The following is a 25,451-nucleotide window of genomic DNA, read 5'->3' on the forward strand; positions in this document are numbered from 1 at the left end:
AAGCATGCATGTTAATATTGTATTGACATTGGATGTTGGATTTTTATGTTTTTGTTTTTGTTTGCACTAGTTTTGTAAAATGACATTCCATAAATTTATTTTTGTTGACATTTTTTAAGCAATACATATTGCATTTATTACGAATAATAAAATTTTACAATTTAAATATTGTTTTATTATACCCCACCTACGATAGTAGAGGGGCATTATGCTTTCTGGTCTGTGGGTCCGTTCGTTCATTCATTTGTCCATCCGTTCTTCAGTCTGTTCGTCCCGCTTCAGGTTAAAGTTTTTTGTCAAGGTAGTTTTTGATGAAAATGAAGTCCAATCAACTTGAAAGTTAGTTCACATGTTCCCCATGATTGATATGATCTTTCTGATTTTAATGCCAAATTAAAGTTTTGACCCCAATTTCATGGTTCACTGAACATAGAAAATGATAGTGTGAAGTTCAGGGTAAAGTTTTGGATAAAGTTTTTGTTCAAGGTAGTTTTTGATGAAGTTGAAGTCACATCAACTTGAAACTTAGTACACACGGTCCCTATGATATGATCTTTCTAATTTTTATTCCAATTTATCCCAATTTCAAGGTCCACTGAACATTGAAAATGATAGTGGGAGTGGGGCATCTGTGTACTATGGACACGTTCTTGTTCAGACTCTTTGAGGATTATAGAGTATGGAGAGGCTTGAACCCCATCCTTTCATATATTCATATGTTTCTGTCTTAGATAAATAGAGAATGGAGATTGGGAATGTGTCAAGGAGACAACAACCTGACTAAAGAGCAGAAAATAGCCAAAGGACACCAATGGGTCACCAGTGACAGTGTAGTGAGAAAATCCTGCACCCAGAAGCTGGCTTCAGCTGGCCCCTACACAAAATGTGAACTAATTCAATGAAAATAGACGTCACACTTAACTCCATAACATATTAATAAACTAAAATTAAAAAAAGACATTTAAGACTAACAAAGGCCAGAAGCTCCGACTTGAAGCAGACACAAAAACTTGTTTTGAGAGATCACAACCCTCCCCTATACCTCTAGCCAATGTAGAATAAGCAATACACACAATAAAACTCAGTTTAAAAGAGGTCTAAGTTCAATATCAGAATCAGAGAAGATGCTTATATTCCTCATTATGTACTATGGATATTGTAGTCAAATTATTTCCTTAAGATCTACACATCTAACTAATGGCATTTGAACTCATGAATGTAGGTAGTAAAATTCTCCATAGAAAATGTGTTGCTGGTTTCAAGTTATAGATCAAAACAGTAGCTTTAATCACTTATCCAAAATTCTTTTTCTGAGACACCAATTCTTGAACAATTAATATTAATGGAACAGCCATCTTACCTCAAGCATTGACAGTCATTGCAATTAACAGTTATACTTGCAAATGTTATTGATATTTTGCTAAATTCCAATGTTTATAAGACAGTTTAGCAGCTTTATTTTCTTACTCTTAAAACCAATATAGCTTGAGGAACAGGAAATTTCTTTTAAGATGATTATGTATAACTTTAACTAGCATTTTAACTTCTCTTTGACTAATTCTTCATTTCCATTCTCAATTTTATTTAGTATTGTATATATTCCAGTGATTGGTGGTTATTTAGATTTCTACTTGTGTGGCATATACTATGTCACTATTCCAGTTTATTATTAGTCCCGAGGATACCACAATAACACATTGAAACTCATAAGTCATAGACAAACTGACAACAATAAAACAAACAAGACCATCAACAGTATACAAATATTAACATAAATCTAAAAACTGAGCAACACATACGAACCCCACAAAAACTTGACATTCTTCTTTTAATGTTTGATGTGAATAACGTAACAACAAACAAGAGGCTGTCACAACGACAGCAAACCGGATTTATTAACATTTATTTGTATCCTGCCAATATCACAAGAACCATAACTGATGAACGGTGAAAGTGAAAATCGTCAATATCAAATTTAACCTCCATTTTGTCATCAGTATCAACATATTAAAATTTGAAAAGCTTAGGTTGAATGGTTCATGAGTAAATGCACGGACACGACTGGAAAAGCCATTTTTTAATCTTTCAAGAACCATTACTCCTGAGCGGTAAAAGTCAAAATCGTCATTATTGAACTTGACCTCCATTTTGTCATCAGTAACAACATATTAAAATTTGGGAAGCTTTGGATGAACAGTTCATGCGTAAATGCACGGACACCACTGGAAATGCCATTTTTCAATCTTTCAAGAACTGTAACTCCTGAATGGTAAAAGTCAAAATCGTCATTATTGAACTTGACCTCCATTTTGTCATCAGTAACAACATATTAAAATTTGAAAAGCTTTGGTTGAACAGTTCATGAGTAAATGCACGGACACGACTGGAAAAGCCATTTTTCAATCTTTCAAGAACCATAACTCCTGAACGGTAAAAGTCAAAATCGTCATTATTGAACTTAACCTCCATTTTGTCATCAGTAACAACATATTAAAATTTGGGAAGCTTAGGTTGAACAGTTCATGCGTAAATGCACGGACACAACTGGAAATGCCATTTTTCAATCTTTCAAGAACCATAACTCCTGAACGGTACAAGTAAAAATCGTCTTTATTTAACTTGACCTTCATTTTGTTGTTTGTAACAACATATTAAAATTTGAAAAGCTTGGGTTGAACGGTTCATGAGTAAATGCACGGACAACATTTGGTTGCCACCCGCCCGACCACCCGCCGTACATTCCCAAATCAATAACCGACTTTTTTGTCACAAAAATCCAGTTAAAAATGGTATTGATATCCTAAATTTCTTCAAAGAAATTCCTTTAAACTTATGTTTTAAGATGATTATGTGTATCGGCCATAGGGGGTCACTGTGTGACTGTATTAAAGGGAAACAATGTGATAGTTTACCCGCAGTGCAGTAAAAAAAAATATCTGATGCCACAATGATGTATGACGTCAATAGTTCAAAGATTCTGGTGTCAAGCGACGCAAATTTCCAAAAAGCAATAAGGTGTAATCAGTTAGTTCATAATTGGTCTCCATAATCTGTTTTATAAGTTGTATACAGCCTTTGTTAGAATTTTATGAACAGTCTTTGATATGATGATTCATTAGAGGTTGCTTAATGTCCAGTGGCAAAATGTAACCCACACTTACAGAGCTTGAGGTTGGGTGGAAACCCTAAAGGCAGTTCTTAATGTGAATATGTAGGACAGACTATACAAAACATAAGTCAAGCTGAATTTATTACTTTTATTTCAAATTGTGTAAAGTAAATAAATAACATATAAAAAGACAACAGTATAACTAATATAAAACTATATTTATCACATTATTTAAATACACAACCGTGTAATCACTAAAACTTGTAAAAATAAATTGGTATAAAAGAAAATGTTTCATATTACTGATTGATACAGTTCAGAAAATATAACAAACAAATTAACAATATATAACAATCATCAAATAAAACTTGACATTCTAGGTCACAATAAATGCTTACATTTAATTGTTTGCAATGAATCATCATGATTTCCCAGTGAAATAAAAACTGATAATCTCAATTGTGAAAAAACTCAACCTAGTATGAATTAATATGATAACACTATCATTTCAACTATAAATCAATGTAGTTTGTGAATGTACTGGTAAAATCTAGAGAAACCTGCAGGTCATTATATAAACATGTTTATACTGACATGAGGATAAGTGGATGTACTGGTAAAATCTAGAGAAACCTGCAGGTCATTATATAAACATGTTTATACTGACATGAGGATAAGTGGATGTACTGGTAAAATCTAGAGAAACCTGCAGGTCATTATATAAACATGTTTATACTGACATGAGGATAAGTGGATGAAGCATCAATATATTGTTAGTTGTTTCAAAATATATAATATTGAAAACAGTTGCAAACAAGCACAATAAACAAATTTTTTATGGAAATATTCTTTATAAAGCACAAAGGTGTCAGTATTCACCTCAGAAACTTACAAAACCTTTGAATAGACTTATTAAGAAGGGATATAATTACGATACTGTTGTCAAGTCATTAAAGATTGCATATTTTGGCGTTAATATTGAGTCACTGATAAGGTCTTTGCGTCGGAACTAAACACATTTATTCTAAAAACAGTTGTTGGCATGACACGGGTTATGTTCTTCTCATATATGTTATGATGGTATGATACTAAACCCCTAACGGGAAGGATTGTGCCTGATGTTCATATGATGAAATCATAATCTTTCAGTCAGTTTAATTGAAGTCTGGAGCTGGCATGTCAGTTAACTGCTAGTAGTCTGTTGTTATTTATGTATTATTGTCATTTTGTTTATTTTCTTTGGTTACATCTTCTGACATCAGACTCGGACTTCTCTTGAACTGAATTTTAATGTGCGTATTGTTATGCGTTTACTTTTCTACATTGGTTAGAGGTATAGGGGGAGGGTTGAGATCTCACAAACATGTTTAACCCCGCCGCATTTTTGCGCCTGTCCCAAGTCAGGAGCCTCTGGCCTTTGTTAGTCTTGTATTATTTTAATTTTAGTTTCTTGTGTACAATTTGGAAATTAGTATGGCGTTCATTATCACTGAACTAGTATATATTTGTTTAGGGGACAGCTGAAGGATGCCTCCGGGTGCGGGAATTTCTCGCTACATTGAAGACCTGTTGGTGACCTTCTGCTGTTGTTTTTTTATTTGGTCGGGTTGTTGTCTCTTTGACACATTCCCCATTTCCATTCTCAATTTTAAAGGTTAACAAATAAACTTTTGATTTAACAAGTAAAATTTGTAACAAATATTGAACATTTCCATATCGTTGGCATCTACATGTATGAACGAAATTAAGGCACAATGGAACATTGGAGTAAGAAACTGTCAAAATTTCATTCTAATCTGAAGTAAAATGTAGGATTAGAAACTCTTGTGATAAAAATATAAAAAGCAATATGACAACAAAAAATGGCACTATTTGATGTTTTAAAATACAAAAGTCTAACAAAAATTGACAACAAGAATATTAATAACGTCAATGATAATAATATAGGGTTATTGCATGAATATTGGGGAATATTGTCCCGAGTAGAATTTTATATTGCACAAGCTTGCGAGTGCAATATATGTTCTACAAGAGACAATATTCCCCAATATTCATGTAATAACCCTTTTATTGTATAGCAATATAATATTTGAAAGAAAAAATTGGTTTAAACTAAGATTGATACACAGGTTTACATGTAGTAGATGCAAATAAACAATAAAAACAAACAAGCAGTATGCATAATATTAAAATAATTCATAATGTTCATGTTAATTAACAATTTATTTTTGCATGGTTTGACAGATATATTTGAAGCAACTATCATTGGTAAGCTATTTTATTGTTTTGTCGAAAATTTGTATGCCCCTTTTATTATGCCCCATTCATTATGCCTCATTTATGGGCATTATGTTTTCTGGTCTGTGCATCCATTCTTCCGTCTGTCCGTTCGTTTGTTCGTTCGTTGGTTCAGGTTAAAGTTTTTGGTCAAGGTAGTTTTTGATGAAGTTGGAGTCCAATCAACTTGACACTTAATACACTTGTTCTTTATGATATGATCTTTCTAACTTTAATGCCAAATTAGAGATTTCCCCCCATTTTCACGGTCCACTGAACATAGAAAAGGATAGTGCAGATGGGGCATCTGTGTACTGGGGACACATTCTTGTTCAGTATGTTTTTCATGTTTAACCAAATAACTTACCTGTGTTAGAGGATTTGCAGTCACAAGAGGTAAATGTCACAAAACTAAACTAAAGGCTCCATAAATGAGCCTGTGTTGCTAACCGTTGTCTATGTACATCTTGAAAAATAGACACAAGTAGTAATATTTCATAAATTTTGATTTACAAGGGATTTATATACAAGTGTAAACTTAAAATTAAGTAGCAGTTAGACCCTTCTTTTTAATTTAAAGATAAATTACATGACATTGTCAAAAGTTGGTGGCAGATAATAAAATGCTGTTTTATCTTCCCGTAATTTATAAACCACATGGTTAGTTCATGATACATCTTCAATCTAAAATTATTCCAATTATAATTCAGAGGGATCACATAGCCCCAGCTGAATATAAAATTATGCAATCTCCACTTATTGTAATGTAAAAACTATCAAGTTATAATGATCATTAATGAGTATCAAAGCTACAGGATTATACATGATTTACAGTTTCTTCTGCCAAAACAACAAGTATTTATATTTCCCTTTTTTCTATGCTTATTTTCTTTCTCCTGACTGGACCTCAGTTCCTCATTTTCTCCCCTTTGTGTATCTTCCTCTATGGATAAATTTTGCCGTCCAGAAATAATAACAGGTTGAATGGCCGGTACAATCTTTTTTCTATTTTTTTTATCTTCCTCCTCTCTGTGCTTCCGTTCCTCAGTTTCCATTCTACGTCTAACTTCTTGTTGGGATAAAACTCGCTGACCAACAATAATGACAGGTTCTGGCCTTGTTTGACCGACCTGGAACAGTGGTATACTAACATCTAGTCCTATTCTATGTGTTAGTAGATAATTCAGTTTCTGGAGTTTTTCATTGGCTGTTCTCTGTTCCTCCCACGTTGAACATTCATGTTGGAGGTAATATTGGAAATCCATGAAGAAAGGAATTTGATCAAATGGCGTACCTTCGTTCATTAGGGGAGATAACTGTTTTCTAATAAACATCTCAAACTCGGGAAATGTAATCATCTAAAAACAAAAGTATTACAGTTTTAGGCTTACAAAGAAAATATATAAAAATCTTAATCAACATGCTATAATGACCAAAGTTGCAGTCTGATGCCAATGTAGATATATCTATGATTAAACATGCAATAATGGAAATGGAGAGACTTTGACTGATAAATTGTTCTGTTTATCAAATATAATAAAATATTATATAATTGTTTGCCTTTTTATTTTTTTAAATTGAATCATACAATGATAACAGTTATTTTCCATTTATTTTATAAATTTCTTTCCTTCCCTGAACAGAAGAGGGAAATCTTATTACCAGTAAGTATCACAAATTTTCCTATATTTTCGTATATCTCTCATGTGGTTTGCCTCAGAAACATTTTCTGCTTACCCTTCTGGAGCACCTGAGATCAGTTTTAGATTTTGGTGGGCTTCATGCTGAGTCTTAACTTTTCTATGTTGTGTTTGTGAACTATTGGTTGTTGTGAGTTTATTTTCAACTTATGAGTTTGAATGTCCCTCTGGTATCTTTGGCCTCTCTTTTGCAACTGAATGTTTATAAATTACAGTTCACTGAATATTTAAATATTTAAAATATGAAATATAAAAATTCCAAAACACTCTAGAATAAGGAGTTGATTACAGAAAACTTATATTAAACCACTTTTAGAACTTTTGCTGAAAACTTTCCTTCTGAAAAATTTATATAAATTTTGGGGAAAATTAACTCAGCCAACCCCCCCCCCCCCCCCCAAAAAAAATCAGATAGTAATAAAATTTTTCTTTCTTTCAGTTTACTCTTACTCAACTAGATACAAGAATGTTTTACTACGGAAAATGTAACCTGTTAAAAAAAACTAATATCAAGGAGTCAAAAGCTGATACATGTAGTATGAAAGGAGAATTTACAGTTTTGGCCCCATGAATTTAATAATTTAAAGTATTATATATACTAGCTGATCTTTTATAAGCTTCTTACTTTGGTTTCAGCAATCATTGTATCTTACAAATTTATAGAGATACTAGGCTTAGGATGCCTTACTAAATGAACAATATAATTAAACAAACCTGTTCATATTCATCAGCCATATACTTTGTACAACTGTTGATAAGGCGTGGTATATCCAATTCCATGGAAGTCTCATAGATGTCAAGGACATTGTTAAGGTCAATATATTTACTGATTTCCTCAGAGCATTTCTTCTTTATGGCAGGTAGTACAAATTGAGTACTTGCTCTCATTAGTGACATACAATTGTCTTTGGTTACCTAAAAGTAAAGTGTACAGTAAAGCTTAGAAAATAATTTGTAAGGGGTTCCGTGGAACCCAGTGTCTCGCCTACCGGTGCTGCTGTCAGTGTAAAAGTGTAACATTGACATAAAAAGTGAGCCAAACTTATCAGTAAAATACAGAATTTTAAAAAAAAAATTGAACTCTTTTTCATGCTAATTCTTGGTCTTGAAAATAAGCTTCTGTCCAAGTTATATTACAATCCATGAAAGTTTACAAATAAGTCAAACAAATTTATTCCCAGACTGTCAGTAAATGTTAACTGTAAAATTCATCTTATCAGAAAAATACTGAAAATATATCATAATCATAAAAAAGTTTCAAAAAATGCTATGATGGTTTGACAAAGTTTTTGATGTGTTACAAGCTAGTCCATTTAATAGTAAAATAGCAGAAAAAGAAAATATAAATTAAAACATTTTGCTCTGTATACTGTATTTTGGTCATTAACAAGTGATTGTCCTAATTTCATAAAATTCCTTGAATTTTTTACTAAGTAATTGATGTTTAGATAAACTGAAACCAAAGACTGAACCTAAATGTTGATACCTCATGGTTAAACACTCCTAGTCTCATACTAAGTATGAGAGTTTTCTATCTTCCGCTGATCCGCAATTACTTCATTAAATAAAATTGAGAATGGAAATGGGGAATGTGTCAAAGAAACAACAAACCGACCATAGAACATGGATGCATAGACAATGAATCATTTGGAATTAACCTGAAATTTATATATCTTGATAAAATTAAGCTGATTTCTGATTGGTCACCTCTTCTATAGGACACCAATCACATATCCAGGATTCTTTAAGAGTTTGTATCGTGTTAGGAATTCAGGCCCTTGCAAGTAAGAGAGGTCGATTATGGGGCAGGACTGAATTATTCAGGTTACAAAACTCCTGTAAAAATGAACAAATATATATAATGGCAAACAATCCTGTAAACTATAAGAGCTTTCTGTAAAATGGTCTCAGAGGAGTTGGGTTTATAAGGTGTCATTGTTAAAAATTTTTTATTAAAAAATGTTCAAGAGAACATGGTGACAAATAAGACTTCCACATTTGCATGCTTAATTTCATACTGTCACTGAGAATTGATGTGTTTCAGACAGATGGACAAACAGATGGACATATGAACAAAAGACGACAATTAACATACGGAAATGCTGTATAATCATGTTAAATATGACAGATAAGCTTCAAATCTCATAGATATGTAACACATTCTGCTCAGTAATTATGCCTCTTGACCTACCTCATATTCTTCAGTATACAAAAACGAAATAATCTGGATAAATATATCTGCTGTTATATCGTCTAATTTAATGGCAGGGAGATAATCGCCATAGGATGGTGGCTGCTCGTCTTCTTTATCGATTAGCATTTCTCTGAAAAATTCACTTCTCCCATAGAAAAATATCTGAAATACAAAAATATATTACTTACTACTTATATGGTTGTAATACAAGGCCAGAGACATATAATTGTAGTATATGTCTGCTTTGGCTAATGATGAATTTTCAATACTGTAACAGTTTATTTTTTTGCTGAAGTATGCAAATCAATTAGCATGCTTAAAGTAAACAAAAATAATTTAACATGTAAAATATTTATTAACAAGAAGTAATTGTAACAGGATGCTGTTACGAAGTCTCCCAAACAAAGCTCCCATATTAATTTGACTTGTTTAATTGTCCCATTCAAGAATATATATGGTTTAGGGGTGGGGATCTTGACCGTTTACAAGTTTTCAAACAAGAGGGGGTGGGGTGACCCCCTAGGGACTTCCCTTTTATTTCATTTCATTTATTTTATTGTCCCCTACAAGAATATATATGGTTTAGGGGTGGGGATCTTGACCGTTTACAAGTTTTCAAACAAGAGGGGGTGGGGTGACCCCCTAGGGACTTCCCTTTTATTTCATTTCATTTATTTTATTGTCCCCTACAAGAATATATATGGTTTAGGGGTGGGGATCTGGACCGTTTACAAGATAATAGCACATTCTCAAATTGAATGAGGTGGGGGTGACCCCCAGGGACTTCCCTTTAATTTCATTTGATTTGTTTTATTGTCCCCTACAAGAATATATATGGTTTAGGGGTGGGGATCTGGACCGTTTACAAGATAATAGCACATTCTCAAATTGAACGGGGTGGGGACGACCCCCAGGGACTTCTCCTTTAATTCATTAAATTTGTTTTATCGTCCCATTCAAGAATATACATGGTTTAGGGGTGGGGATTTAGACCCTTTACAAGATAATAGCATATTCTCAAATTTAAGGGGGTGGGGATGACCCCCTAGAGATTTCCCCTTTATTTCACGTGATTTGTTTTATTGTCACTTGATCATTTCTGAAGACTGTGTGTGTTTATCACTTAAAGTTTTAAAGTTATATTCATTTGAAAATTTTCTAAAATAAAATCCCATAGGGTTCTATAGTAAACCCCTCCCTTCTTTTAGCCCCCCAAAATACCCCTTAATAGACCCCAATGCACAAACGAACGATTGATGGCTCACCTAGACATGTTAGTCTAACATTTTATGAAATCCTAAGTAAATCTGACAAGTGGTTTTGGAGAAACACTGCGGACAAGTTCATTTTTTAAAGTGGCGGAAAAAGAAAAAGAAAAAGAAAAAGAAGAATAACTAGAATTGCCATTGCAAGCAATAGCGGATGTCACCCTTCCCCCTATTGCCACTAAGCGGCAGCCATTTCAAACTTGTTTAACAGTAAATGCACAAATATGTATGGCTATTCATCTTTTTGTAAATTTTCAGTATATTCAGAGCATTTTAAAGTATTTCATATTTATACCGTTTCACCCTTCCCCCAAATTGCCACTAAGCAGAAGCCATCTCAAAATTGTTTAACAGTGAATGCACATATATGCATGGCAATACATGTTTCTGAAAATTTTCAGTACAATCAGAGCACTTTAAAAAAATTCACATTTCTGCTGTTTCCATGGCAACGGCAGCCATTTTGAAAATTTCGAAGTCAAAACTCTCATCTTTACTTGCCAGTTAACAATAATATCAAGTTTCATTAAGTTCATAGCATTTTGAGAATTTTTATATTTTTGCAGTTTCCATGGCAACGGTGGCCATTTTGGAAATTCCAAAGTCAAAAGTCTCATCCAGACTTGCCAGTCAACACTAATATTAAGTTTGATCAAATTAGGAGCATTTTGAAATTTTTGACATATTTGGTCCTGTATCCATGGTAACAGAAGAGTTCCAATGATTGTCAAAATCATTCAAAAGCTGTGTATAGTGGACAACTATATTGTGTAAAAATTTGATGATTTCAAGTTCAAGCATACCAAAATTATTCACCAAACCCTGAGGTTTTTAGAGCATTTTGACACTTATGCACTGTTTCCATGGTAACGGCAGACATTTTGGAAATTCCAACGCCAAATTACGCATCTACCAAAGTTGCTCATCGTTACCATGAAGTTTCCAAAAATTTGGAGCATTTTGAAATTTTTGAAATTTTTGGGGTAGTTTCCATGGCAACATAGTGGTTCCAATGATTGCCAATATCATCCAAAACCAATATATGGCTGGCACCTACATTGTGATAAAATTTGATGATTCTGAGTTTAAGCATCTCTAAATTATTCACAAAACCAAAAACTGGAATTTTTCACAATTGTTCCGTTTCCATGGAAACGGCAGCCATTTTTTATGGTCTTAGACCCTACTGCAACCCGAAATTTTGTGTTCCTCCTTATAGTGAATTATCATTAAGATTGGTTCCATTTTACTCCAAAAAACCTGTCGGACAAAAAAAGGTGGAAGAATAATAATAATAACAAAGAAACATAAGAAAAGCAATATGTCACCCGACATTGTCGATCGGGTGACATAATAAAAATAATAAGAACTGAGCAAAAACAATAAGTCTCCAAACTTTGTTTGGGAGACTTAAATATGAATAACAAAAAGGTTCATTAATTGACATAAACACAGTTTTAGATTTTTTTCATTGAAATCAGAATGTAATCAAAAAGTAATCAGGATTACAGGCTAATTTAAAAAGTAATTGATTAAATTAAATTACATGTAATGATATTTAAGGCTGATTAATGATTACACTGATTACTTGAAAAATTGTAATCAATTACAGCTGATCAACGATTACAATTACAATTACCCCAACTCTGGGTTGTATTAAGACAAATACTTATACATTATACCATCAACAGCATCTCTGTGTGGGGTATAAAAATGATTATTCATTCTAACAAAAAGTTTGAAGATTTTAAACCTAAATAAGCAGGGAATGTGTCCATGGGACACAGATGATGCCTAGCTTGCATATAATGTAAAAAAAAATAGGGTCATCATAACTCAAGAACTGTAAAAGTGATGCTACCCAAATTTGTACTTAAACTGAGTTTTGTGATAAAAAGCATTGTGTATAACTTTCATAACATTTGGTTGAGGCAAACTAAAGTTTCATCAATTTTCCATTTGTAAAGGGGATAACTCTAGAACAGTAAAAGTGATGCCACCAAAATTCATACTTCATATGTATTATGTGGTTATAGGCATTGTGTTTAAGTATCATAATATTTGATTGAGGCAAACTAAAGTTGGAGAACTGAAACCAGTTTTGGGACTTAGGGGGTGTAGGAACAGACAGACAAGGGTAAAACTTGGTGCTAGAGATAACTTAATCCAATCACCAAATAATAAGGAAATTGAGTCTTGCAGCCCATCTGTTCAGTACTGTACCATTTGTTAACACAGGTGAAATATAAAATTAAGACTTTTCAATTAAAATTTACTTCTACTACTCTTTTAATCTTTAGAATTTGATCACTTTAATTTTAGCCCCTGCATTTGTTTATAGTGTCCAGGAATAAAATCTTGTATGCAAATAAAAACCTACTGGCAGAATATTTTTTAAATAGATTTTAAACTGACATCTCAGATCCTCTTCCTGAGTCTGGTTTATAGACTGACCTTATGACACTTAAATGAGTGACCTTGAACTTCAAATATAATATCTGGGTATGTTTTAACATCCAAACCACAAGCTTCATTCTCAGCTGCCTAAAACAGAAAAAAATAACATTTGCTACATATTTTGTTATCTCTTGGGGTTTTCTCATTGTTTACATCAGTCCTTTCATTTGTTATATCACCCATGGGACTGATTGGGTACTCTCACTCAGAAATCTAATACATATATCTATATTCAGATTTTCCTGAAGTCTTTAAAAAAAATACTGATTTCTGTCAATTCTTCAGCCATTGCAATAAGAAATGCACCCAATAATTTCTAAATTTAATGAACTGCTTTTGTTGTTGTTTCTTTTATAAAAGATGCAGATATCCCCCCCCCCCCTTTTTATATAGGATTATATGTGTTAATGACAGCTTGTTTATAAAATACCCTCATTAATTAATGTTTATTGTAGTGACTACTACTTACTATAGATGAAGGTACTGCTGATGTTACTAAGCAACCAAAATCCTTCTTTAAATCTTTCAAAAGTTGCCAATGTTGTATCAAAAGTAAACTTTTATCTGAAATTTATTAAGTGTCAATAAATTTTGTTTCTATTCATAACATTAAACAATTACAGTATGGATCTTATGAAATTACACAACTTTTTCATGGTGTCACAAACTATCTGGGGCCATGTTCAAACAATGCATTGCACATAAATTTCAGAGACAGTTTAAACCATGGTAAACACTTCAAAACAAAACATCTTTAAGACTTTACTTTAAAAATATAGGATTATAATCTATCGAAATTACAAAATGTTCACTTTTAAAACTTTTCCCTCCATCTGCTCATTTCTGATTTCCTTTGTATTTGTGAAACTTGGCCCATACAGGAAGTTGTCAAAGTGACTGTTTTTTATAGATTGGACTACAAAGTGATAAGGTGTATAAGATTTAGTCATTCAGTACCTGATGAAAGATTTATTATTCACAAACTGGACTTTTATGATTCATTTCTTTATATGATGACTGTTATGTATGTTCTGCTTTACTGTATCTAATCTAATTAATTGCGAGCGGAGTGAGAAAGATGGATACGAAAGTGTGAATGATAGTGTTAAATTTTGTAATGCCCAAAAGGGCTCTGTGATTAGTAAATAAAGAATTTGATTTGTACATTTTGTGCAAATACAATGAAAGATAACAGATTGACCTTAGAGAATTGATTATATGTTTAAAATAAATTTAAAAATCAATATCTGAGTTAAAGCTGCGAATAATTTACTGTTGTAAAGACTCTTTTAAAATTTAACACTAAAATTATTGATAAATTTAAGATTTTGACCTACTTAGAGTAAAACAAATACAAGGGTAATTAGCCCTAATTCTCACCTCTTTCTAAGATTTCAGCTAAACTGTTAAACTGTAAGAACTTAGCTAATGCTATTGTCTTTTCCCTCTGTCTTTTTTCAATATCCAATCTACCTGTAATAAAATAAACAGATTAAAAGACAAAATGCATAGCTCTAACTCCTTTTCCTGGTCTGAACCTTGTGGTACAATTTAATAGAGATCTGTACACTCATACACAAGTTATTGTCCTGAAACAAAAAAATGTTTGTTTTTTGTCCCTTTTTTGCCCTAAATTCCTACACAGTTAAGACGATAACCCATAAAATCACTCCCAAACTTCCTTTTGTGGTATGGAACCTTGTGGTACAATTTTCATGAAGATCCTTACACTTATACTCAGGTTATTAGATATAGGAAGATGTGGTTTGAGTGCCAATGAGACAACTCTCCATCCAAGTCACAACTTATGATTTTTTCCAAGTCATAATTTATAAAAGTAAACCATTATAGGTCAAGGTACAGTCTTCAAAATGTCTGGAAACCAAATGTCTTCAGACAATGAACGCAACAACAACATCATACCATTATACGACTGCAGAAAATTGTCATAGAAAAATAGTTTTGATATATTGCATTGGAATGGAAGGCACATGTAAGTCTAGGACATTTGGTTCAGATTTATCTGTAATATGAAACTGTTTGGTTTTCGTTTTTTGTCTTTTTTGGTTTTATCACCTCTTTCACATTTGTATAAGAATTTGAAATTTGTTTGGCTTCAAGCATCCCTGAAGAGACATTAATTGGCAAAATGCACACCTGGTGCAGTAAATTTAGTACTGTTAATGTTATATATATATAAATTTCTGTTATGTTAGAATCATTCAAGTTATTTATTTCAATTATTCAATCCTCAAATAAATTTACAATATCATTTACATATTACCTAGTCATATCAGCATTATTCAAAGACTCTGACAGACTGATTAGGATTTACATAAATACATATTGCACCAACAGTCAGGTTTATTAATGTGAGCATTCTTACCTGTATAAATAAAACAAAGGATTTATCCTTACCTGTATAAATAAAACGAAGCATTGGTCCAAAAACATCAGTGCACATCTGTAAAACAAATGTTATAAAAATAAAAATAAGGAATAGTTTAATTAGTTCCAATTAAACAGTTAAAACTATCCATTAATAACTAAAGGACAAGGATGGGAAATAATATGACCATTAACAATGAGCAAAAATCCTACTGTATATATAAAAGGCAACAACATGATAATATGTGAAACATTTCAAACAAGAAAACTTACTGTCTAATTTATACTAAAACAATAAACAACAAAAAATTTGACTTACAAGTTTATGTGATAATACTATCCTGCCATTTGTATTATTTCGAAACAAATCCGCAAAGTATCTACACCTCAAAGACAAAATACAACGATGTGCTAAATATAGTTGACCTTGGATTTCAAGCTCAATGTCATATCCTGGTTGTCTCTCATATAACCTGAAACATTAAACGAAAAAGTTACTAAACAATTTATTATAGTTTAGGGCTTGAAAATGTGCTTATTATATTTAAATTTACCTGTGTACGTTACTTTATTTAACGACATTTTGTCCTAGGTTGAAGTTGTCTTTTTGATATTTTGATATTTTTTTAATTTTTATTGTGTTATAGATCAAACTTATTCATTCAGTGTATATTTAACTGTTTTTGTTTATATGCCTTTTGATTGAGTCAAGCCATTTCAATTGATATTTTATAGTGTGTCTTTTCATGTTGTAATGTTACACTATTGTTATCAGGTTAGGGTGAAGGTTGGCACCTGTTGAAACGATTAAACCTGCTTTTTTTATGTGTTATTAATAAACAAGGATATCATTTCAATTCATTTTTTGTTCTTCAACAAATAAATCATGTGTTATGATTAACCATCTGTTTACCACACAGCTAGCTATTTTCATTGTTTTGCTGTGTTAACTAAGAAGAATATTAATTAAAGTCTTACTGTTGTAAATACTCCACATATTTAAGATCTGTACTTTCCACAATTAAGGAACATTCATACTGCTTTAAAACTTGTCTGATGTCATTAGTCAAAGAAGACAGAAAGCATCTCTGACTGTCTACACTGTTAGTGTCATATCTCGCTCCTGTGAAAATATAAAAAAAATACCACTTTAAAACAAAATGCTCAATGCTTAGGTTTTTCTCATATATTTTATGATGGTATGATACTAAACCCCTAACGGGAGGAATTGTGCCTGGTTTTCATATGATGAAGGCATAATCTTTCAATCAGTCAATTTAGGTCTAGAGCTGTGTTATGTCAGCAACTGCTAGTAGTTCTTTCTTAATTTATGTACCATTGTCATTTTGCTTAGGGTTTTTTTTGTTACCTGTTTTAACATCTGACTCAGAATTGTTTTAAACTGAACTTTACTGTGCATATTGCTGTGAATTTGTTTAATTTTTATTGGCTACAGGTGTAGGATGAGGGTTGATATCTAACTAAACATGTTTAACCCTGCCAATTTGTTGTGCCTGTCCCAAGTCAAGAGTGTCTGGCCTTTGTTAGTCAATATAAAAAAAGAAGATGTGGTATTACTTGCCAATGAGATAACTCTCCACAAGAGACTAAATGACAAATTAAAAAGTTCTAGGGTTAGTTTTACAATTGTGGTTAAACTTTGTGATGTTTTAGGGTTAGCCAACAAAGACAAGATCCTTTAATCAATTTTTTATTGTTTGATGCCTTATTACTAGTGTCACTAATGGAGCAGGATCTGCAGACATTTCACAGCATCACAGTTTTTGGTGAAGTTCTGGTTTGGTCAATCTTTAGCTTTCAATGTAGTGTTTGAACTGTAGTTGTGTCTATTGGTGGTTGTCTTTCACCCATAATGGGTGTTGTTTTTTTTCACCAGCGTCTGGTTTTTAATAGTCTCCTTGGTATCTCCCCCTGTTTTTTTACACTTGTGACAAATATAATCATACAAAACAGTGATGATAATTACCGTTCTGTAGGAGATATTTGACGACATTCAGATGTCCACACAAACAAGCCAAGTACCTGTACAATAATGGTAAAGATTATCACCACAATAAAGTGTTTTATATTTCTTAGAATTTCATTCAATTATTGTATGGTGCAAAACTATATATGAGGGTAGTAATGCCCCTTACCGTCAGGGTTGAAATGGTCATTTTTAACTTCCATTAGCTTCAAATTAGTTAAAATTTTAACATGATTCGTCAAAATATTCTTATTGTCAGAGGCCTCAATTAATTACAGTTACTGATATTTTTGGAAAAATTTAACATGATTCATCACGATCACTTGATTTTTTTTATTGTCAAAAAGAAAGTGTACATTTTATCGTCATGAACCAAAACTGTTTACATCATTTGGCGTGAATTTTTTCCGTTATTGACATGGAGGTACTCCTAATACCACCCTATTAAAGCTATTATCTTTAAAATAAAACCTGCAACAAACTGTATTTGTCTGTCCTAAATTTGTCCTAAATCCCAATTACTGGTTTAGGAAAAATACTTTTTGTTTAGGACAAGACTGGCATATATAACAGTTTCCAGACCCTCCTAAGTCAAAAGCCTGTAATTTAGTGGTCACTTGTTGCTGTATATCTTTTTTGGGAGAGATCCGTTGCGCCAAAAATGCGTCCTTTTGCGCCACAACCTTTTTTTCCTTAATGCTACGTTTGCGCCACCTGTTTTAAAATTACATGGTATCATTTGCACCAAAAATAAAACATATGATTGCACCAATTAGAAGAAAAATGACTTCCCTCCTCCTTTTTTTTTTACTTGGAACCGGCAGTTTACATGGCAAATGTTTCCTTTTCTGAACGATTCTTTCTTCTTACTTCTGCTGCAAAAAGACAAACATTGAAGGATGAAATGCATAAAAACAGTTCATAATAATTCCTGTGGAATGCTTCTGATCCATTACTGGTACGTCTTGCAGAAGATAGAGTTTCAGTCCATACGGATGCTGGGAACAAAGCACTGTGAAGTTAATATATTTGGCTAACACATAATCAGCAAAATATTATATTTTCTTTTATTTCTCTTTCTTGTAATAAATATTCAGCAAAGCAATACATTTTCTTCTCTCTCTGTACATGGACGGTCCAATGCATTTCAAGTCATTTCACTCCAGATGCTCATCTTCATTGTAAAGTATCTCCAAACATATGATACTTTTTAAGCAAAACATATGAATACAAATTAATCATTAATATTCATGATAGATATGTGTACAGGTAAATTGGCGCAAATGAGTTCCGAATATTGGCGCAATTGATACATTTTGAAAACAAAATTTGGCGCAAATGATAGCCCTGAGAAACAGTAATTGGCGCAAAAGGACTGCTGCCTTTTTTTTACGGTTTTGTACATAAATCAGGTCATTAGTTTTTTTGTTTGGATTGTTTTACCTTTGTCATTACAGGCTTTTTATGCGGTATATGGTGTTTGCTAACTTTTATGTCATTTGATCTCTGGTGGATTTGTATCATTGTCATTCATACCAGGACTTCTAGTACCATTCAGTAACTAGAATATGGACAAACGTAAATACTGGCACTTAATAAACTTACAATGGAGTATTATCCCAAGCGTCAGTAGTATTAACATTGATGCCCTGACCTTCTATGAAACATCTAGAAAAAAATGAACAAACTTCAGTTTATATATATAAAAAAATACATTTTCTTAAGTGGTAAAATGATTAGTCAAAGAAGTTGTAGTGAGTAATTTGTTTAGAAAATGATATAATATACTGTATTGATGTACGTTTTTTGATTGACTTAAGCCTGCCAATTGATATTTTATCGTGTGTTTTTCTATGTTGTGATGTTATGCTATTGTTTCAGAAAAAGGGAGAAGGTTTGGATCCATTAAAATGTTTAATCCCGCTGCAAATGTTTGCACCTGTCCTAAGTCAGGAATCTGATGTACAGTAGTTGTCATTTGTTTATGTAATTTATATGTGTTTCTCGTTTCTCGTTTTTTTATTTTATATAGATTAGACCATTGGTTTTCCCATTTGAATGGTTTCACAATAATTTTGGGGCCCTTTATAGCTGTTTCAAGGTTTCAGAGGTTGGCATTGTGAATGTACTGGTTTTTCCATATGGTATTTTGACCAAGGGGTCAATTTTCAAGGGGGTTCAAAATACCATATGACACTCAACCAGGGCTACTTGTTTTTTTTTCTATTTTAATTAATGAATTAAACTAAGGCTATTAGTTAAAAAATCTGTTTGGAAATTTTCCTACTTGGTTTATCTAGGGACAGTTATAATTAATCTTACAGTCTTAGGGACACCTAATATGACTGTAAATACATTACACACTTGTACTGTGACAAAAAGTCAGTGTGTTGTGATCCAAGTTACCTGATAGCACTAACATCACCTAGTCGAACACTTCTAAAAAAATCTTTCAAGTCTCGACTGTTCTGTCTTCCATATCTGGCTGATTGTTTACCCTGAAAGTATTCAAATAAAAATAAATAAGGATAAGGCACAATAAAATACATAATTCTAATTTTGTAACACTTAAATCTGGTTGTTTTGTTCAAAGTTTCCTTGTAAATGATTCTATACATTAATTCTACAAATTTCTTTTATTTGTAATTTCAGAGATATTTTTCCTGATAAGAGTAATAAAGCATGTGTATAAGATGATACAACAAGAATGTGTCCTCAGTACACGAATGCCCCACTCGCACTATCATTTTCTATGTTCAGTGGAAATTGGGGTAAAATCTCTAATTTGGCATTTAGTCTCTACTATCGTAGGTGGGGCATAAAAAGCAACAAAAACAACAAGAAGTTAGTGATGGGTGGTAACTTGTAAAATTTGCTTGGCAAGATTAAAAGAATTTTGCTGGACAGAATATTCATTTTCATATGTTCTGTCATGGGCAAAGAAATATATAGTAAGTTATTTGAGCAGGCCAGACTATTCACTTTTAATATTCTCTGCACTTAAAAAGCCATTAAATCTGTTGAAACAATTACCCTTAATCTTGAATGTTATAATTATTCATTTTTATTGACAGTAAAATGTTCATGCTATAAACCTTTTTAATTTGAATATGGAAATCAAACTTTGTGAATTTGAAAGTTTTTTGAAGCACTTTTCTAGAATTTGGCAGTTTGAAGCACTTTTCTGGATCATCAGAAAATCAAAAACCCCCAAATTGAAAATTCAAGGAAGCGTGTTTAAATATTTGAGTCTTTAAGGAGCTAAAACAAAAATATGATCAGAAGGGATGACAATAATAATAATAACCTGAGAGAGTGGTACAGTCTGTTTTCTATTATTGTTATCTTCTTCCTGTCTGTGCTTCAATTCTTCATATACTTTCCTATTTCTTTCTTTCTCTTCATTCTTTATTCTATTCTTTTCATCTTCTTCCTGTCTTTGTTTCTGTTCCTCATTTTCCCTCCTACGTCTGACTTCCTCTGCAATCTCTTTTCTTTTCTTTTCCTCTTCCTCCTGTCGTCGCTTGCAATACGTGTCATCCGTCCTTTGTCTAACTTCCTCTTTGGATAAAACTCGATGACCAACAATAATGACAGGTTCTGGCCTTGTTTGACCGACCTGGAACAGGGGTATACTGACATCTAATCCTATTCTATGCGTTAGTAGATAATTCAGTTTCTGGAGTTTTTCATTGGCTGTTCTCTGTTCCTCCCATGTTGAACATTCGTGTCGTAGGTAATATTGGAAATCCATGAAGAAAGAAATTTGATCAAATGGTGTACCTTCGTTCATTAGGGGAGATAACTGTTTTCTAATAAACATCTCAAACTCAGGAAATGTAATCATCTGTAAAAAAAAGTATTACAGTGTAACCTTACAAAAAAAAATAATAAAGACTTTAATTAATCAATATGCTATACTGCTACAAGGATGTAGTCTGAGGCAAATGTAGATATATCTATGATTAAACATGCAATAATGGAAATTTAGAGGCTTCTACTGCTAAAATGTTTTGTGTACTAAATTTTATATACGACTTTTACTGTTTTCTTTTCTTTAATTGAATCATACAGATAACAGTTATTTTATCTTCCCTGCAATGAACAGAAGAAGGACTATCTTATCACCAGCAAGTTCCACAATGCTATATTGTATCTTGAATGTGGTTTGTCTCAGGAAATTTGCTACTTACCCTTCCAGAGCACCTGAGTTCCCCCCAGTTTTTGGTGGGATTTGTGTCGATCACTTTAGTTTTCTATGTTGTGTTTGTGTGCTATATTCTATGCATGTCTGTTGGTGGTTTTTTTTTTTTATTTTTTAGCCATGGCATTGTCACTTGTGAGTTTTTTTTAAATGTCCCTCTGGTATCTTTGGTCTCTCTTTTGCAACTGAATGTTTATAAATTTAATCTGACCTCTTTCTGACACACATTTGATCAAAAATAGATCAGAGACTTAAAAATGGCTGGTTTGTACAGAAAGAATCTTTAAAAATATAGAGAATCCTCAGTAAATTGAACATTCAAATATTTAAAATATGAAATATAAAAATTCCTTAACACTGTACAAGGATTTGATTACAAAACAAAAAACTTTTTTTAAACATCTTTTAGAAATTTTGCTGAAAACTTCCTATGTCAGGAAAATTTATACAAATGTGACAGTTGTGGTTTTGCTATCGTTATAATTTAGTTATAAATATGAATTTTATTAACTATCTGGGCTCAAAGTTATCGGAATTTTCTCAGAATTTTTTACCTATTTTTAGTTTTATCCCCTTTCGTTAATTATAAAGGTTTTAGAGCCACATTTACTCAAAGTCTTGAAGTTTTCATTCATTTTATTCTCAGCTGATTTTACTATCAAGCTGGAAGTTGGATTTAGTTCGTGCAGAAGCAGGAATTTTTAGTAACTTAATTTCAATGGTCTATTGATAAATATTTCAGTCAATCAGAGCATGATATGTTTATATCGGAAAGCTAGGTATTTTACATAGTAAAACCTGTGAACTGTAAAGGATTCATCTAAGTCAAAAAGGTTATATTTTTTCTACTATATAAGTCCATATATTTCTTGTATTCATTGGTTCATGTCTAAAGACAACAGATATGTTAACCGAGGGAATTGTATGCAGTTCTCGTCTTTGATAATGTTTACTTAGTTTAGTGCCAGAGAGGATTGTTTCAATCCAGTATATTGGTATTTAAACTTGCACAATTTTGTGGTTTATATAGAGTCTCTCTTTTTTTTTGGTTTAGATAAGTTTTGTTAGGACGATTTTATAGAAACTCCCAGTAGGTTAATTGTCACACGGACCCGAGTTTCCAGTTGGATAAATAAATAAATAAGTATAATTTGTATGATAGATACTCCGGGTAGGTCAATTATCACTGGAATCCTGGTTTTCAGTTAGATAAGTAAATAAATAAGTATAATTTGTTTATAGATACTCCCGGTAGGTCGATTGTCACAGGAATCCCGGTTTTCAGTTAGATAAGTAAATAAATAAGTATAATTTGTTTATAGATACTCCCGGTAGGTCGATTGTCACAGGAATCCTGGTTTTCAGTTAGATAAGTAAATAAATAAGTATAATTTGTTTTGATATTGTATGCTGATTAAATTTTGTACTTTGTTATAATAAAAGTTGTACTTTAAATCTTTGTTTTTCAAAGCCTATACAAGCATCTGAGAGATACGAACCAGGACAGGTACTCCACTACACGGTCCAGGACTAGTCCCAACCGAACCCCACCGTGTACTGGGACCTGCTCCTGTTACACAAATATAGGGGGAAGTTTACTATTTTTTGTTTTCTTTACACAACAAAACAATTGGACAACAGTCACAAACTGAATAAACACAGGACACATAAGATAATATAATTAAACAAACCTGTTCATATTCATCAGCCATATACTTTGTACAACTGTTTATAAGGCGTGGTATATCCAATTCCACAGAAGTTTGATAGATGTCAAGGACATTGCTAGGGTCAATGTATTTACTGATTTCCTCTGAGCATTTCTTCTTTATGACTGGTAGTACAAATTGAGTACTTGCTCTCATTAGTGGAATACAAGTTTCCTTGGTTACCTAAAAGTAAAGTGCATACCAAACTGAGCTAAAATCAGGCTCTTACTATTTTTTTTCAACTTGTGGGCATTTAATTGTCAGCTGTGAAGAGTGCGTCTTGCTTATTATTGAAGACCTTGCAGTGATCTGAGTGGTTGGTCAAATACTTGTTTTTTGGTCTTTGTAAGATAATTTTGGTTCACAGACAATTATACCCCATCTCCCTATACTTATGAGACAACGAAATGTATCACTTTTATTCTTGATTCTTTACATGTAATTTTTAAATTTCCGATAATGATAGAACATTTTAAACTTTTAAAAAATTGGTAATTAATACTACTTATGGTATTTAATTGAAGGAATGTGTACTAATATGCAACATGGTTGCAGTGTCAACAAGGTTGCTAGGTTGTAGTTAAATGTCCCCCACCACTGTGTAAATTACAAATTCAATTTTGTGTACAGTAAAGATTTGTGTAACAAGAACATGAATATATTATAAAGTGTATTTGAGCTTTTGTATTTGTTCCTATTATTTAATAGGCAGGACAGTGTGTATTTGTGGTACAATAGTCGAAAAAAGGATCAAAGTCCAAAAACTTCAGTAATGATAGTGAAATTAAAAAATATGCTGTCAGTGTAAAAGTGTAAAGTTGACTCAAAAGAGAGTCAATTTATGAGCAAAATACAGAAATTAAAAACTTTTTCTTCAGATGTTATTTCTTTGTCTCAAAGATTGCTTCTGTCCAAGTATCACAACAATCCATAACAGTTTACACATTTATCATGACAATAAAATGAAATCACAGACTGTCTTTCATTCTACCTCATATTCCTCGGTATACAAAAAGGAAATAATCTGTACAAATACATTTGCTGTAATATTGTCTAATTTAATGGAAGGGAGATAATCCCCATAGACTGGTGGCTGCTCATCCTCTTTATCAATCAGCATTTCTCGGAAAAATTCACTTCTCCCATAGAAAAATATCTGAAATACAAAAATATATTACTTGCAACATATATGAGGGTCAGGACCTTTTTCGGAATGTCGGGATAGGGTGTTTTTCAGCTTGGGTTTTCGGGATTTATCCTTTCTGGATCAGGGAATTCTTTTTTTTTGAATTTCGTAATGTCGGGGTTTAAATTTCTTTAAATTTGGGACCTTGGGATTTCATGTTTTTAAGTCTGGGATTTTGGGACCAGACCCCTCTGACACCCCCCCCCCCCCCTTTATATATGGTTGTATTAAGACAAATACATATAATCTATACTCTCTGCATCATCTTTGTGTGGGGTATAATGATGATTTATCATTCTAACAAAAAGTTTGCTGATTTTAAACCTAAACAAGAATGTGTCCAAAGTACACAGATGCCCCACTTGCACTATAATTTTTCATGTTCAATGGACCATGAAATTGGGTAAAAAATCTAATTTGGCATTAAAATTAGAAAGATCATACCATAACGAAGATGTGTATTCAGTTTCAAGTTGATTGGATTTCAGCTTCTTTAAAAACTATCTTGACCAAAAACTTTAACCTGAAGCGGGACAGACGGACGGACGAACGAACAAATGAATGGACGAACGAACGGATGCACAGACCAGAAAACATAATGCCCCTCTACTATCGTAGGTGGGGCATAAAAATGCAAAAACATATTTGCTTTTGAAGGTCTAGATTTTTTTTATCAATGATTGGCAATTTTCATATCTATTGATAAAGATAACTCAATTCAATCACCAAATAATAAGGGGATTATTGAGTCTTGCACACCATCTATACTTTTATGATTAGAGTTCCAACACATACATGACATATGTAATATAAAATATCTGAAACACATAAATATATTATATTGATTGTATTAAAAACATGTAGTTTTCAGCAATGAATCAGAAACTTTTCCATTTATTAAACTCATTAAAATTTTCGTGAGTAGAAACCTTCATAAAAATGATACAAGTAGTCCAGTCAAACTAAGGATTA

General features: G+C 32.4%; 1 protein-coding gene across 1 annotated transcript in view; it reads right to left on the reverse strand.

Moving 5' to 3' along the window:
- Positions 1-3,233: 3,233 nt before the first annotated feature.
- The window catches only part of LOC143084102 (uncharacterized), a 35,066-nt gene continuing 12,848 nt past the window's right edge, over positions 3,234-25,451 (reverse strand). The window contains exons 11-25 of the mRNA XM_076260509.1: positions 24,285-24,449; positions 23,276-23,476; positions 20,688-21,227; positions 19,787-19,878; positions 18,986-19,048; positions 17,381-17,436; positions 16,372-16,516; positions 15,713-15,866; positions 15,424-15,469; positions 14,386-14,478; positions 13,475-13,569; positions 13,003-13,092; positions 9,278-9,442; positions 7,801-8,001; positions 3,234-6,744 (exon numbers count right to left, since the gene is read on the reverse strand). Coding sequence (XP_076116624.1) covers positions 6,196-6,744; positions 7,801-8,001; positions 9,278-9,442; positions 13,003-13,092; positions 13,475-13,569; positions 14,386-14,478; positions 15,424-15,469; positions 15,713-15,866; positions 16,372-16,516; positions 17,381-17,436; positions 18,986-19,048; positions 19,787-19,878; positions 20,688-21,227; positions 23,276-23,476; positions 24,285-24,449 — 2,655 coding nt within the window. The 3' untranslated portion in view covers positions 3,234-6,195. The remainder of the gene's footprint in view (positions 6,745-7,800; positions 8,002-9,277; positions 9,443-13,002; positions 13,093-13,474; positions 13,570-14,385; positions 14,479-15,423; positions 15,470-15,712; positions 15,867-16,371; positions 16,517-17,380; positions 17,437-18,985; positions 19,049-19,786; positions 19,879-20,687; positions 21,228-23,275; positions 23,477-24,284; positions 24,450-25,451) is intronic.

This window comes from Mytilus galloprovincialis, chromosome 7, assembly GCF_965363235.1.
Source record: "Mytilus galloprovincialis chromosome 7, xbMytGall1.hap1.1, whole genome shotgun sequence".
NCBI lineage: Eukaryota > Metazoa > Mollusca > Bivalvia > Mytilida > Mytilidae > Mytilus > Mytilus galloprovincialis.